The sequence below is a fragment of the Lissotriton vulgaris genome, chromosome 11 (genome assembly GCF_964263255.1).
Source record: "Lissotriton vulgaris chromosome 11, aLisVul1.2, whole genome shotgun sequence".
In the NCBI taxonomy this organism is placed as follows: Eukaryota; Metazoa; Chordata; class Amphibia; order Caudata; family Salamandridae; genus Lissotriton; species Lissotriton vulgaris.
In genome coordinates, this window is record NC_141699.1 from 132,628,959 (window position 1) to 132,645,441 (window position 16,483).

Consider the following 16,483-nt stretch of genomic DNA (forward strand, 5'->3'; position numbering starts at 1 on the left):
TTCTTGAACCCTGGCGTGGAAATTCCATCAGAGATAATGATTCTGCATTAGGGCGTTGCGAAGACAGTGGAGTCGGCTGAGAAGCTGGAGAGAAGGTCTGGGCCAGAGATTGCGGCAGCAGTGGTGTCATCTGTGTCACAGGTGAAATACATTGTGTCACCAGGGAATTGGTAGAATCCAGTGCAGAGGGCAAAGATGATGGAGTTGCTATCGGAGGTGGGGGTCGATCGTGGCACCCATCCTAAATACTGGGGCAATGCAGTGTTTGTTGCTAGAGTTCAGGTGACTGGGGGCAAAAGGCAGGAATGGTGAGGAGGGTGCATGATGGTATTAGGTCAGCATGCTCCTGGAGATAAAAGCCATTGGACCCCTGGGGCCAGATGGCCAGATGTACTGCAATGCAATGAGGAACACAGGTGGGTTAATTTCTACCGTGGGGAGCTCTAGATAAGGATGAGCAGGTTTAAGCCATGGAGTAGGTGCTGCAGGTGGTAGCGTCCCCAGGATTGGTGCCCAGTAATGGGCATTTGTCCATCAAAGTCCCTATATGTTTTGAAACCCATTTGTTTGGGTGGTGACATAATGAAAAACAACTGCACCTGATGAAAAAATTAGAGAAAAAGAAATGCAAACTTGTGAGAAGATTTAAGCGTCAGATTCATGGCAATGGCACGCAAAAAAGTGAACACCAACGGTGGAGATTAATGACTCCAGTGATGTTAAAGGAACACAACTTTCAAGCGTGGAGAGCTATTAGAGTTTCTGTCTGACACTGGGGGTATTTAAAAGGTGAAGAATCTGCAGGAAGAAGTATCCATCAGCATGTCAAAGGCAGAAATGATCCAATACTTTCCTGCTGTTTGCACTAACACCCTCTCCATGTTGCTAATACACATGTTATCAGTAAACATACTTATCCTTCTAATATTTAACATGAAGCTGGTCTCTATCATACCTTTTCTCTTTTGGGTTTGATTTCTTTGGCCACATCACAATAACTCATTACTGCTTCCACAAATTTTAACATCCCTAATCCTGCTTTGCTGATGGCTTCCATTTCTTCCAATGAGGTATTTAGAGTCTTTAAAAAACCTAGAGGATAAAAAGGAAGATTTAACAAGTTACTTGAAAAAATGTTACGCTCCTCACTAAGCACACTTTTTTTGCCAACATTGAGAGGTTTTGGACATAACCCCACAGTCCAAAGCTGCATCTTCTTCCAAGATCTTGTTGGCGGTCAGCAGCAGTGTATTATTACAACATTTTAGAACAAGTACACTAAAAGTTATTGTTTTCTATTGTATTGCATGCATTAATTAGCCTGCATCATTCAGTTCATCTAGGAAATACAACTATGTCATTCCTTTAAAACTTTACAAAAACATTTCTGAACTAAAAACAGGACCTTTATTTTTTACTTGTTACTTTTCTGCCAATTACCTATTATTATTCAATTCAATTTATAGGGCGCGCAGCTCCCCAGAGGTTTCCCAGCGCCAAGGACGAATGCAACAGAAAGACAAGTTTTACTGATTAAACAACAAGGTCTTAAGGTTTTTAAGAAAGCTTTTGTGGTTGATTTCATGCAGAATCGGGCATGGGAGTGAATTCCATAGCACAGGGGCCAGATAAGAAAAGGAGCGTCCTATGGAAGAATAACCATTTCATTAGGAATAAACCAGCATATCATCAGATCAGTTTACACATTGCCTCCAGCATGGGTAAAATATTTCATTAGTAAATAACCCCTGCAGTATAGCACTGTAGGCATTTGGGCAACAGTTGCGTAGATAGAACAAACATTTCACGAAGCCCGCCCCTGCAAAGAATTCATTAAAGAATCACTTGAGTACAGTTCATGTAGAGCCATCACTATTCACCTGCAAGCATTCAGGGGATGCAGCGCCAAACAGGAGCCTAAACATTTCATTCAAGGTAGAACCTTCAATTAGCTGGAGTGAAACGTTTCATTAGTTAGGTTAAACCATACATAAGGCTAAGAGTAGAACATTCCATTAAACTCCTTTGCAAGAGTAAAACATTTTCCTCAGCAGGAAGAAGCAGGGCATTAAATGAGGATACAACTTTTCATTAAATGTAGAACATTTCCTTAGCCGCTGCCTTAGGTTAGAATAACTCTTTCCCTGTATCAGGAGTAAAACATTCAACAATTAGGAAGAACCACCTCCTAGGCATAGGTACCACAGTTTCTTAATGAAGAATAAACGTCTCCTCAATCAGCATTAAACATTTCAGTAGGAAACTGTAGGCTTGCAGAAAATGTGGCACTAAGTAGGAGTAAACATTTCATTGAAGGTGTAACGCTTCGTTAAGCAAGAATAAACCTTTCCTGCAGAATAGACATGTCAACAGGCCACCATACTCCAGGCATGAATGACACTTTTCATCTGGCAAGGAGGTAAATCTCATCAGGGGAGAATAAACATTTCATTAGGTTAACTTAACCATTTCAACAGTTATTCAAACATTCCAACAGGTAAGTAACCCATTCATTAGGCGAATGATATCATTAGGCAGTAATACCCCTTGCATCTGGTAACCAACAGTTCTTTAGGCCAGTTCACATGAGCCTTTAGGCTGCCCCTAACAAGCCCAGGGCCCAATGGTGTCTTGGCCCAGTTCAATAAGCATGTCATGAAACATAGGTTCACCCTCTCCATGGTCGTAGGGCAAGCACTACACTCAGTGGGCCACTCGAACAGGGAATTCCCTACCAGCCCCTCATCAGGGGTTAACCTCTACTCTTCCGGGGGAGTGGCCCAGTGTTTCAGGGGGCACTGGCCTAATTCGGCTCACGAGGGCCAACGGGGCCCAGCTGCAGTTTTCCCCAGGGGAGGGGCGAACTCGGGCCTTCTCCGGCCTCGCGCCCCCTCCCTGGGGGTTTACCTTTGTACTTCGGCCTTGGAGGGCCCTTGCGGCATCTCTCGGGAATAGCGGAGGGCCCTTGCTCTTCTCCGAGCCCTCCGGTGTGTTTCCGGCACTGCGGGGGCCTGCTATGTGGCACAGTAGGGCTCCCCGGGCCCCTCTTGGCTTTACAGAGCCCCGGGGACCAATGAGGATCAAGGGTGCGCCCGCAGCCGCCAATAGCAGCGCGGCTTGCGAAGTGCGGCGCTGGGAGCCTATGGGTGCGCGGCGGGGGGTGGGATTTCCACTGACGCCCCCGTCACGTGCTGCTGGTTGCCGGCTTTGAGGCCTACCACGGCCTGAAGGAATGCAGCGGCGGCCCTCTCCTGGCTCTGAGGGCCGCCGGAGGAATACCGACGCCGGCCGAGGCCTCCGCACGCGCCCATGGCGCCAAGAGCAACGTCCACAGCGGAGCCAGACAGTTCGACGAGGGATGCGGCGGTGAGTGGCTGGCCAGCGCTCCTCTTCCTCACAGCGCTTCACAGGGGAAACCACAGGGGAACAAGGGGCGCTTCAGCGCCAACAGCCTCGGCCACACAGCGCTTCAGGTGCGGGGAGCAGCCCGGGGTGAAAAACAGCGCTTGCAGGGCACCGCAGTTCATGGGGGTCACAGCGCTCCCTCAGAGTCAAAGCGGGGGAGCACTCGAGGCAGGGCAGTCGGCTGTGGTAACTTAAGCAGGGTTATGGGCTAGCGCTGCGATTGCAGTAGTGCTGCAGCAGTCAGCAGGAGGCAGTTTCCTCAGGACAGGACAGCAATTCAGCCACAGTCTTTAGGCAGTTACAGCGCTCGGTGGAAAAAGGACAGCGCTTCTCAGGGCACACAGTCTCCAGAGCCCCAATAGGTCAGAGAACCACAGCCCTCCTGGCAGGCAGCTAAGACCAGTGAGGCAGTTCATGGGGTTAGCGCTCAGCATGCAGTTTAGTCAGCAGTTCACACAGGACAGGCCACACGACAGTGGCAGGATTGCGCAGGGATCCAGGTCAGGGCAGAGGGGCAGAGGGAGCACAGGCCAATTCCTGGTGGATCCCCAGTGGTCCTGGTTAGCGCAGTCAGACTTCTTCTTCTTGGCGCTTGATGGATCTTGCGCCCTTGTAAATAGCAGTTTCTTGTTTCTTGTTACTTGAAGGGGGGTTGAGTTGAGGGCTGCAGGCAGGATTCCTCTGCAGGTCACTTTAGATGGTCCCTGGGTTCCCCTCCCGCCGGGCCAGATCAGTGGGCTAGCTCAGGGTACCTCACTCAACTTAAGAGGGAGCACCTAAGTCCTGTCACTCCCAGTGGCATAAGTCCCTGACTAGGCCCTACCGCCTAAATCTCCTGCGTGGGTTCCCCAGGTCAGTGATGCCCCAACTGACTAGAAAGTTTCCCTCCCTTTCCTTATATAGGCCCAGGTCAGGTGACCACCCTCTAAGGCGGCAAAACTAGGCTCCGCCCCTCCTCTAGAAGGTGCCAGGATCTTCCCGACTCTAACTGTGGGCAGGCAAGGCAGGCTGGAATGGCAACAATGTATGGGGTCTCAGCCAGCTCCTGGCAGCTAGAGTGCGCCTTAACAAGACCACGCTGCAGTAACAGAGGTCAGTGGCAGCCATGTTGAGGGCAGAGGGCACCTGCACCTAGCATTGATTTTAACATTACCCAGGGCATTTTAACCTCACAGGGCCTATACAACTTTATTACAAAGGAGGGACATCCAGAATTCGGGGAAGCAAAAAGCAAAAAACTTCTGTGAAAAGGGCCAAGTCCAACACAACTCCCCCCCAGCCAAAAGCCAGGGTAGACCAATCCTCACTTGGTGGTCTTCCCTGCTTGGGGCGGAAAAAGGTGGACGCAGGCCTGTAACTTCAATGCCATCTGCCAGCTCTTCACCATTCAGACCACCCCACTGGTGTTCCCTAGTGGGATTTGGCCAGGACTGGCCTCTAGACAGTCCAAAAGTCTCTGGCCCTAGCTCTCTCATAGAGTGGGGGGCAGTAGCCCCAGGCCCGTAGTACCATTTAACCACTCTCCTTCTCCTCCTTGCAGCTCCAAACGCCCACTGGTCATCCCACCTGGAGTCCGAACCCTCAGGCTGACCAGCCACCAGGGGCGAGGCTCTCCTCCCCCTACCTCTCCTTCTGGGGTTCCGCCTATTCCTCCTAAGCGAGACTCTCTCAGAATACCACTCTCTCCCCAACCTAGAGTCTAGACCCTTAGGTTGAACTGGTGACAGGGGTGAGTCCTCCCTCCCCCTGCACCACCTCCCAGAGTTTTGCACCCTCCTAACCGGAGTAGCACCCCTAAGAGTCAAATCTGGGGGGACTCTGATGACAGATGTCCCACCCGCCAGGTCCGGCAAACCCTCAACCTGGCCACCCAACCCGGGATCTGCGCCCTGTGGCTGAGCCGGTGACGGAGGAGAGTCCTTCCTCCCTCCGCACCACCTCCTAGAGTTCCGAACCCTCCCACCGGGAGAAGTACCCCTGGAAGTCAAACTGATAGGGACCTGGATTACAGGTACCCCACCCTCCAGGTCAGGCATCTCCTGAACCTGAACCCCCAGTCCAGGATCTAAACCCTGTGACTGGTCAGAACCCCGAACCACTGGAGCTCCGATTACTGATGCTCCGGGTTCTCCTGACACGAGGAGATCCCCTTTTCTGGAGGGCACATCAGGACGGCCTAGACTCCCAACCTGGGGTCCCCTTATGGAACTCTCCAGGCCCTGTGACTGTGGTTGGGGCACCTCGGGACACCTCCCCGTCTCACTCTCTCCTGTAGATGGGATGTGAGGCCCTACAACACTCTCACTATCCTGGGACCTAGCTGGGCTACTCCTCACCTCTCCTGCCTCGCTGGGTCGGAAGATCCCTGCACCACTCCCTTCAGGATCACTCCCCCGAACCTCGGGTACGCTGTCACCATTAGAACTTCCTGGCGCACCTAATTGTAATGCTCGCAGCTCCATTTCTTTAAGCTGGAGCTTGTGCGCCAATTTCCTTTCCTCCATAGCTAATCTTTCTCTCTCCAAAGCAAACTCTCTATCTTCCCTTTCTCTCTCCCTCTCGTGCTCTAGCTTAGCAAGCTCCATTCTCAATCGCCTCTCCTCCCTCCTGTCCTCATACACCTTGGACGACGCACTCCTCCTAGATACACTACTGCCTGTCCCGGAACGTCTTCCTGGCAACACATTTCCACTCATCATAGTGTTCAGTAGGTCTAGTCCTTCTGGAGCGCCCGCCTCCCCTGGTGTGACCTGCCCCTTCTGTTCCCCATCCCCTCTCCCCTCTGGGTGGGCCCTTACCCATGCCCTCAAAGCGGTACGGAGCTCCTCCTTTGCGGCTTTCCGCCCAACCGGCACCCCCACCCCCTGACAAAATTCCCAAGGCGGTGCCCCTGTGTACTCTTCCAGGTTGGCCAGCTGGAACTCCATTTTGCCAGGTGGGGACCCAGATAAAATCAAGGAAAGATGCTAGGACGTGGGTACAATACTGGGTCAAACAGGTCCCTATCCACACAGGTTAGACAGTGGGGGGCAATTAATTATGCTTGCAGGCACGATAGGTGGCCAGTCTAATTGCGGCGTACTCTGTCTCACTGGAGGGTGCTGTATAGTCACAGGTCCTGAATCCCACCGCTCGGCACCAATGTAAGAACTGGGGTCACCAGTTCCCCGGGGGTAGCCTGGCACGAGCAGGTAGACACCTGAAAGCTTAGGTGTTAAGTGACTACACAGCACACACCACCACTGAGACAATAAAGGCACACGCAATGACTGACGCCATTCCAGTGAGTTTGATTAAAAATCAAATAACTTTTATATAAGATTAAGTTTCAGGAGTGGAAAATCACAGTATCTATTACTCATCAAAGCATTTCATTAGAGTGGAGTAAAGGGAGCAGTTCAATAGTCAGATTAACTTATCTCAATAACACGTCGCAATAAACATTTCATGAAAGAATTAGCATCTCATTACTTCACATTTTCCTATGGAAGAATAACCATTTCATTAGGTATAAACCAGCATATCATTAGGTCAGTTTACACATTGCCTCCAGCATGGGTAAAATATTTCATTAGTAAATAACCCCTGCAGTATAGCACTGTAGGCATTTGGGCAACAGTTCCGTAGATAGAACAGACATTTCACGAAGCCCGCCCCTGCAAAGAATTCATTAAAGAATCACTTGAGTACAGTTCATGTTGAGCCATCACTATTCACCTGCAAGCATTCAGGGGATGCAGCGCCAAACAGGAGCCTAAACATTTCATTCAAGGTAGAACCTTCAATTAGCTGGAGTGAAACGTTTCATTAGTTAGGTTAAACCATACATAAGGCTAAGAGTAGAACATTCCATTAAACTCCTTTGCAAGAGTAAAACATTTCCTTCAGCAGGAAGAAGCAGGGCATTAAATGAGGATACAACTTTTCATTAAATGTAGAACATTTCCCTAGCCACTGCCTTAGGTTAGAATAACTCTTTCCCTGTATCAGGAGTAAAACATTCAACAGTTAGAAAGAACCACATCCTAGGCATAGGTACCACAGTTTCTTAATCAAGAATAAATGTCTCCTCAATCAGCATTAAACATTTCAGTAGGTAACTGTAGGCTTTCAGGAAATGTGGCACTAAGTAGGAGTAAACATTTCATTGAAGGTGTAACGCTTCGTTAAGCAAGAATAAACCTTTCCTGCAGAATAGACATGTCAACAGGCCACCATACTCCAGGCATGAATGACACTTTTCATCTGGCAAGGAGGTATATCTCATCAGGGGAGAATAAGCATTTCATTAGGTTAACTTAACCATTTCAACAGTTATGCAAACATTCCAACAGGTAAGTAACCCATTCATTAGCTGAATCATATCATTAGGCAGTAATACCCCTTGCATCTGGTAACCAACAGTTCTTTAGGCCAGTTCACATGAGCCTTTAGGCTGCCCCTAACAAGCCGAGGGCCCAATGGTGTCTTGGCCCAGTTCAATAAGCATGTCATGAAACATAAGTTCACCCTCTCCGTGGTCATAGGGCAAGCACTACACTCAGTGGGCCACTCGAATAGGGAATTCCCCACCAGCCCCTCATCAGGGGTTAACCTCTACTCTCCCCTGGGAGTGGCCCAGTGTTTCAGGGGGCACTGGTCCAATTCGGCTCACGAGGGCCAACAGGGCCCTGCTGCAGATTTCCCCAGGGGAGAAGCGAACTCGGGGCCTTCTCCGGCCTTCCGCCCCCTCCCCGGGGGTTTACCTTTGTACTTCGGCCTTGGAGGGCCTTTGCGGCGTCTCTCGGGAATAGCGGAGGGCCGTCGCTCTTCTCCGAGCCCTCCAGTATTTTTTTGGCACTGCGGGGGCCAGCTATGGGGCACAGTAGGGCTCCCCGGGCCCCTCTCGGCTTTACAGAGTCCTGGGGACCAATGAGGATCAAGGGTGCGCCCGCAGCCGCTAATAGCAGCGCGGCTTGCGGGGTGTGGCGCTGGGAGCCAATGGGTGCGCGGCGGGGGGCGGGATTTCCACTGACGAACCCGTCACGTGCTGCTGGTTGCCGGCTTCGAGGCCTACCACGGCCTGAGGGAATGCAGCGGCGGCCCTCTCCTGGCTCTGAGGGCCGCAGGGGGAATACCGACGCCGGCCGAGGCCTCCGCACGCGCCCACGGTGCCAACAGCAGTGGCCACAGCGGAGCCAGACAGTTCGACGAGGGCTGCGGCGGTGAGTGGCTGGCCAGCGCTCCTCTTCCTCACAGCGCTTCACAGGGGCAGCCACAGGGGAACATGCGGCGCTTCGGCGCCAACAGCCTCGGCCACACAGAGCTTCAGGTGCGGGGAGCAGCCCGGGGTGAAATACAGCGCTTGTAGGGCACCGCAGTTCATGGGGGTCACAGCGCTCCCACAGAGTCAAAGCGGGGGAGCACTCGAGGCAGGGCAGTCGGCTGTAGTAACTTAAGCAGGGTTATGGGCTAGCGCTGCGATCGCAGTAGCGCTACAGCAGTCAGCAGTTTCCTCAGGACAGGACAGCAATTCAGCCACAGTCTTTAAGCAGTTACAGCGCTCGGTGGAAAAAGGACAGCGCTTCTCAGGGCACACAGTCTCCAGAGCCCCAGTAGGTCGGAGAACCACAGCCCTCCTCGCAGGCAGCTAAGACCAATGAGGCAGTTCAGGGGGCTAGCGCTCAGCACGCAGGTTAGTCAGCAGTTCACACAGGACAGGCCACACAACAGTGGCAGGATTGCGCAGGGATCCAGGTCAGGGCATAGGGGCAGAGGGAGCACAGCCCAATACCTGGTGGATCCCCAGTGGTCCTGGTTAGCGCAGTCAGACTTCTTCTTGGCGCTTGATGGATCTTGCGCACTTGTAAATAGCAGTTTCTTGGTATGTTACTGTTACATCGCAACTTTTACATCGGAATGCTGTAACAACGCAGCTTTTACAACGCTGGTTCCATTACATCGGATGCCATTACAACGCAGGATATTACATAGCAGATGCTATTACAACGCATACCATTACATCGTAAGTATTGGTAAGTATATCATTTTTTTTATTTTATTTAATATTATATAAATATTTTAATTATTATTAATTATAAATAAATATATTTATTTATGTTTTTTAATATTATAAATTAAATATATTAATTTAAGTAATTTTTTAAATGAGTATGAGTATAGGAGTATATGTTTTGGGGTACTGAGGTATATGTTTTGGGGTGTTTGGGTGTTTTTAGGTTTTAGGGCAGAGTTTGGGTTTTGGGGTACAGGGGTGTTTTTAGGTTTCAGGGCAGGGTTTGGGTTTTGGGGTACAGGGGTATTTTTAGGTTTTAGGGCTGGGTTTGGGTTTTGGGGTACAGGGGTATTTTTAGGTTTTAGGGCTGGGTTTGGGTTTTGGGGTACAGGGGTGTTTTTAGGTTTCAGGGCAGGGTTTGGGTTTTGGGGTACAGGGGTGTTTTTAGGTTTTAGGGCAGGGTTTGGGTTTTGGGTTACAGGGGTGTTTTTAGGTTTTAGGGCAGGGTTTGGGTTTTGGGGTACAGGGGTGTTTTTAGGTTTTAGGGCAGGGTTTGGGTTTTGGGGTACAGGGGTGTTTTTAGGTTTCAGGGCAGGGTTTGAGTTTTGGGGTACAGGGGTGTTTTTAGGTTTTAGGGCAGGGTTTGGGTTTTGAGGTACAGGGGTGTTTTTAGGTTTCAGGGCAGGGTTTGGGTTTTGGAGTACAGGGGTGTTTTTAGGTTTTAGGGCAGGGTTTGGGTTTTGGGGTACAGGGGTATTTTAGGGTTCAGGGGTAGGTTTGTGTTTAGGGCTAATTAAATTATATGTACCATTTTTACATTAATTAAAATATATTTATTAAATTAATTATATTACATTAATTACATTTTTTAATTAAATTAATTAAATTAAATACATTATTTTAATTAATTTAATTTAATTACAATTTTAAAAATATTTAAATTAAATTAATTTCATTATATTAATTAAATAAAATTAATTACACATTTTATTAAAATTAAATTAAATAAAGATTTTATTTTATTAAATTAAATTAATTACTATTTTAAAATGTATTTTAATTAAATTAATTAAATTAAATTAATAAAATTAACTTAATTACATTTTTTTTAAAAAGGTATACTTACCTATACTTACGATGTAATGCCATGCGTTGTAATAGCATCTGCTATGTAATGCCATGCGTTGTAATGGCATCCGATGTAATGGATCCTGCGTTGTAAAAATTCCGATGTAACAGAATGCGTTGTAAAAATCCGCGTTGTACTGACACCAATCCCAGTTTCTTGTTTCTTGTTACTTGAAAGGGGGTTGAGTTGAGGGCTGCAGGCAGGATTCCTCTGCAGGTCACTGTAGATGGTCCCTGGGTTCCCCTCCCGCCGGGCCATATCAGTGGGCTAGCTCAGGGTACCTCACTCAACTTAAGAGGGAGCACCTAAGTCCTGTCACTCCCAGTGGTATAAGTCCCTGACTAGGCCCTACCGCCTAAATCTCCTGCGTGGGTTCCCCAGGTCAGTGATGCCCCAACTGACTAGAAAGTTTCCCTCCCTTTCCTTATATAGGCCCAGGTCAGGTGACCACCCTCTAAGGCGGCAAAACTAGGCTCTGCCCCTCTTCTAGAAGGTGCCAGGAGCTTCCCTACTCTAACTGTGGGCAGGCAAGGCAGGCTGGAATGGCAACAATGTATGGGGTCTCAGCCAGCTCCTGGCAGCTAGAATGCGCCTTAGCAAGACCACGCTGCAGTAACAGGGGTCAGTGGCAGCCATGTTGAGGGTAGAGGGCACCTGTACCTAGCATTGATTTTAACATTACCCTGGGCATTTTAACCTCACAGGGCCTATACAACTTTATTACAAAGGAGGGACATTCAGAATTCGAGGAAGCAAAAAGCAAAAAATTTCCGTGAAAAGGGCCAAGTCCAACACTGACTGTATAAGTGAGTGATTAAACGTGGCTTACTGAATACATGGGCTAGTTACTAAACTGTATTAATGTCTGTATCGGTCTGTTCGTTGGTGTGTAAGGGGTTGCATGGGTTGGTGAATAGCTACATGAGCGTCTATATGGGTTATTGATTGGTTGTCTGAGTATCTTTATGGGTGCCTGAGTGTTTGTGTGGGTGGGTGGGGTGTGCGTGACTGTGCATAGATGTGTAAGTGGGTAATTCACTGGGTGTATGGGTTCAATAGTGCATCTGTGAAGGGCTGTAGGGGTTGGTGAGTGTGTGTATGGGTATGTTGATGAGTGAATGGTTGTCTCAGTGGCACATGTGTGAGTAACTATACATTTGAAAGGCAGTTTATGTGAATGTTAGGGTATATACATCACTATATGTGAGAGTGAGAGATTGTGAGAGTGGCTGTATGGATGAGTGAGTGCTTGTATCAGTGATTGTATAAGATAGTAAGTATGTGTTAGTATCTGTATGAATAAATGAGGAGGTGTGTGTATAACTGTATAAGTGAGTAAATGGGAGTGTGATTGATTATTTGCAAGACTGACTAGGTGTGTGAGTAACTCTGTGGATAAGTGATGATGTGTGAGTGTCTGTATAGGTGCATGTGGTGTGTCTGTATAGGTGTATGAGTGCAAATGATAGTGCTGTATTGATAAGTGACTGCATGTATGAGTGACTGTATGGGTGAATGAGTGGACGTGTGTGTAGACCTGGCATAGCAAACCGCAATGTACCGGGGTGGGCAGGCACTGCTCACCCGCATTACAGTGCTGTTAGATAGGGTTGAGGACGCAGAGGGCAGATTGCGCTGCAATAATGTACGCGTGGTGGGCCTACCGGAAGGAGTGGAGGGACAGGACCCAGTGAAGGACACAGAGGATTGGCTGCGCAAATGGATGCCTCAGGCTGATTAATCTGCACAATTCGTGGCGGAAAGAGCGCCTCGGGTCCCTGCGAGACGGCCACCACCAGGCACAGCCCCTAGGCTATTTGTGTTCCGCCTACTTAATTACAGGGATCGGGACAGTGTGCTACATGAAGCGCATTGCAAAATGGAGCTCAAGGTGAACGGAGCAGTGGTGATGCTGTGTCCGGACTATACTGCAGCGGTCCAGAGACAAAGACACTCCTTCTTGGCGATAAAGCGTCGACTCCGTGAATTGAATGCGTGATACTCACTGCTCTTCCCTGCGTGCTTGAGAGTGGTGGACAAAGAAACCACCAGATTCTTTGAGGACCCAGCGGATGCTGGGGACTGGATGGAGCATGCAGGATATGCAACTGGGTCGACACGTCCCACTGAGTTGGACAGAACCCCTGGTCCTGCACAGCAGCTTAACTAGGGTAAGCGGAGACGCACCAACATGCCCGACCACCTAACAGCCATCCCTAATTTGGAGCAAATGATCACAGAGGGACGTGATGTCACACGGACGGCAGCACTGTTGCACTCTGAACAGCAAACTTTGGATATGGACGAGGACAGGAAGAATTCCACCAGCGAGATGGACTCCATCACAGGGAGCATCTCAGACTCTGATGCGCCTTCACCATCAGAGGTGATGACACAAACTGCAGACCACATCATTTGAAATTATAATGCGGATTACCCAAGTCTTTCCCCATCCTGGTGCCTCACCTACCCTTTATCAGCTTTCACACTACACTGGAATACGGGTCTGCCCAGCGTGCCTGGGCTCTAGGCCACTCTCGCCCTGAGTAATGTTTGCTGGCGGTGGGGTGGCTACTACCATTATGGCAGATGCGGTTGTCCACCATAGCAGCGACCGTACCTGCATATGTGGGCATGGTCTTTACAGTTCACAAACAGTCAAACGGGCATAGGAACAATAGATCTCCCACCCCTCTTTCTATCTACCCCTTCCCTATTTTGTGTGCTATGCGAATCCCACACTCTATAACTGGGTCAATGAAACAAATGCCAAATGAGTGTTATGTTCCCACATATGTGTATGTACAATGCAAGTGCTACTATTCCAGATGGGGTGGATTGGCATGCAGAATAAGTCAATAGATTGCCAATGTCTTCTACCAACATAATAACATGGAATGTGCGGGGCATACAGACACCATCACGCCGTTACTTGGTCTATTCCTATCTCAGGTTTAGAATGGTACACATAGCTTTTTTACAGGAGACTCACGTGACTAGTCTTGAGGTTGAGCGCCTGCAGAGCCGTTGGCGGGGACAGGTTTATGCCACTGACTACTCATCATATGCGAGGGGCGTCCTAATATGGGTGCGGGCAGGAACACCACTAATATCGGTAGTAAAAACTGACCCTGGCGGAAGGTATGTATTCGTAAAGACACGTCTCAATGGTGTTTTGTTGATTTTGGGTGCAATATATGCCCCCAACACAGAACAAGCACAGTTTTACCGCTCACTCTCGGCGTTACTGACTGGTTGGTGTGGTCTCCTGTGGTTAATAGCGGGCGACTATAATGCTGTTACTGACATCTCACTGGACCGTTCCTTCCCCCGCTGTCGGGTACACAACCCACTCATAATGCACAAACATTGTGCGATTGGCTTTGACACTGGTCACTAGTAGACTTGTGGCAGTCACGCCATCCTAATACTAATGTATATTCTTTTTACTTGGCCCTACATGGCCTACATGTGCGTATTGACTGAATAGGGGAGTCCCCATTGTTCCACAACATGATGGACCGCACAGAGTACCTTGGTCGCACGCATTCGGATCACAACCCCTAGCTGCTGAGCTTCTCGTGGGATTCACCTCGCCCACCAGTGCCTATTGGCACCTCCAGCCCGCGGCCCTGGAGGATGCTGCATTCCATGGAGCAGTGGGAGAAGCCACGGCCAAATGTTTTGAACACAATACAGGGTCGACCGGGGACTTGCTGACTGAGTGGGAGGCGTTTAAGGTGGTGGTCAGAGGCAAATGTATGGGCATCAGCTGGAACATCTATAAACACTTTGAGAAATCAATGTCGAAGGTGGAGGGTGAGCTGCTACAATTGGAATCAGACTGGGTGGTCAGTGGAAGCAAAGAGGGGCGAACTGGCAGAACTGCTGGAACAACTGCGACATATCAATTACGCTGCACACTCACCAGGGTGCATGTACACTTAGACCGGGCAGGCCACGTATTGGCGTGGCTTATAAAACAAGACCAGACATTCCAACTTATAATTACACTCCGGTCTGCGACAGGCAAACTACTACACACACAGGTAGAAATGCAGAATTAACCAGACACTATAGGGCCCTCTACACTTCCAAATTTACTCCTGATGATGCATCGCTTGCCACTGTCCTCTGCCAATTAACGCTCCCAGCGCTGGTCCAAGCACAAGCCCCAGAAATAAATGAACCTATCACGCCCATGGAAATTGGTGTTGCGATACGAGCATAGGCGTCGGGTAAGACCCAAGGCACGGATGGGCCCCCTTAGGGCTATTACAAAGCTTACGCGGATCTCGTGACAACTCATCTCCAACAACTCTATAATGCGGCATTGCACACGGGCATTCTCCCTCCCTCTATGCGGGAAGCACTACTAGTATCACTCTCCAAGCAAGATAAAGACCTGACCGACCCAGGATCTTATCGTCCATAAGCATTGTTAAATACAGACTACAAAATATTAGCCAGGTGCTGGCCGACCGTCTGGCCCCATTGGCGTCATCTTTGGTGGCCACAGACCAAAACAGCTTTGTCCTGGCCCGCAACACCTCCCTGAACATCCCTTGCTTCTTTAGGGTTACCACCTAGAGCCTGTGCAAATGGCCGGACTCTGGATGCCTGGAATTGGATCTGGAAAAGGCATTCGACTCCCTGGAATGGCCTTATTTATTTGCGGTCGAAGGCCACTTCCTCCGTCTAATCCAGCTTCTATACACGCAACCAGCGGCAAGAGTGAAGTCAGGCATTTATATCTCCGAACCCATACTGATTGGTTGCGGAACTCATCAGGGGTGCCCCCTCTACCCTCTATTGTTCGCCCTGGAGATGGGGCAACTGGCCGAGATGCTTTGACGGCAGGGTGCTGAATGGGGTGTTCCCACTGGGAGATGACATACACGCAGTATCATTGTATGCTGACAACATCATGATATATCTTAAAGATGTCCGTACCCTCCCAATTGCATTGATGAATACCCTGGCGACCTTCGCTAATCTGTCGGGACTGAAGGTAAACTTGAGTAAGTCCTGTCTATACCCCTTCAGGCGCACACAACCGGATCCCAAACTTCGATATGGTGACATAGGTATAACCATTGGTTTGAGAGCACCTCGGCTAAACCAACTCTTAGACAGAAGTCTAGTGTCACACAGCCATTCCGTTCTAAGGTCTTGGCACACAGATTTCATTCCACTTAATTCCCAGATGACGATGCTCCGCCAAAGTGGTGGGCTGATGGGATTTTTTTACTAAGCCCTGGGCTACTCTACTCATTTGTGTCTGATGTTCTTATCCTCTTGTAGCTCATAATACAGTTTTTGTTAATTGACCTGTAATCTCTTGTTTTGTAGTTTTAGTATCTAATCAGGGGTATAGAGATTATATGGCCGGGAAATATTTCCCCTAGACCCTTTTTTTCATATTGTTATTTCGTGACATAGGTATACCCTGGCGATCTGTAACGTTCAGATACCTTGGAGTCTGTATATTTCATAGTCAAGAGGACCTGCTGGAGGTAAATATAGGTAGAGCAATGACAGCACTGCGTTCGCAGATGATCTTCTGGCGCACTCTCCAGTTATCAGTTGCAGGCCGCATTGCACTGGTGAAGATGGTGGTGCTCCCCAGACTATTGTATCACTTCACAAACCTACCCGTCTATGTAGGCCCAAGCATATGTCGGAAATTAGAAACTGTCCTATGGGAATTTATATGGAACGGTTCCCACTGCCGGGTTGCTCTGGCGAAGCTTTATCTCCCAGCTGACAGGGGGGCCTAGCGGTCCCTAATATGGAGCAGTATTATCTGGCCTCGCAGCTCCAGCAGGTGGCCAGGTGGCTAGCGGGTCTGCAACTGGCTGGCACTTCCATGGTGGGCCCAACATGGCCTGTGGGGGACATGCTTTGCTTATTCCATCGTCGGACGTCGTCCACTTGATCAATTGCTGCTGCAG

The 16,483-nt window shown here is 49.2% G+C and overlaps 1 protein-coding gene across 1 annotated transcript in view; it reads right to left on the minus strand.

Moving 5' to 3' along the window:
• Window positions 1-16,483, minus strand: part of DNAH10 (dynein axonemal heavy chain 10) — a 1,963,751-nt gene that overhangs the window by 470,931 nt on the left and 1,476,337 nt on the right. The window contains exon 59 of the mRNA XM_086942901.1: window positions 956-1,092. Coding sequence (XP_086799027.1) covers window positions 956-1,092 — 137 coding nt within the window. The remainder of the gene's footprint in view (window positions 1-955; window positions 1,093-16,483) is intronic.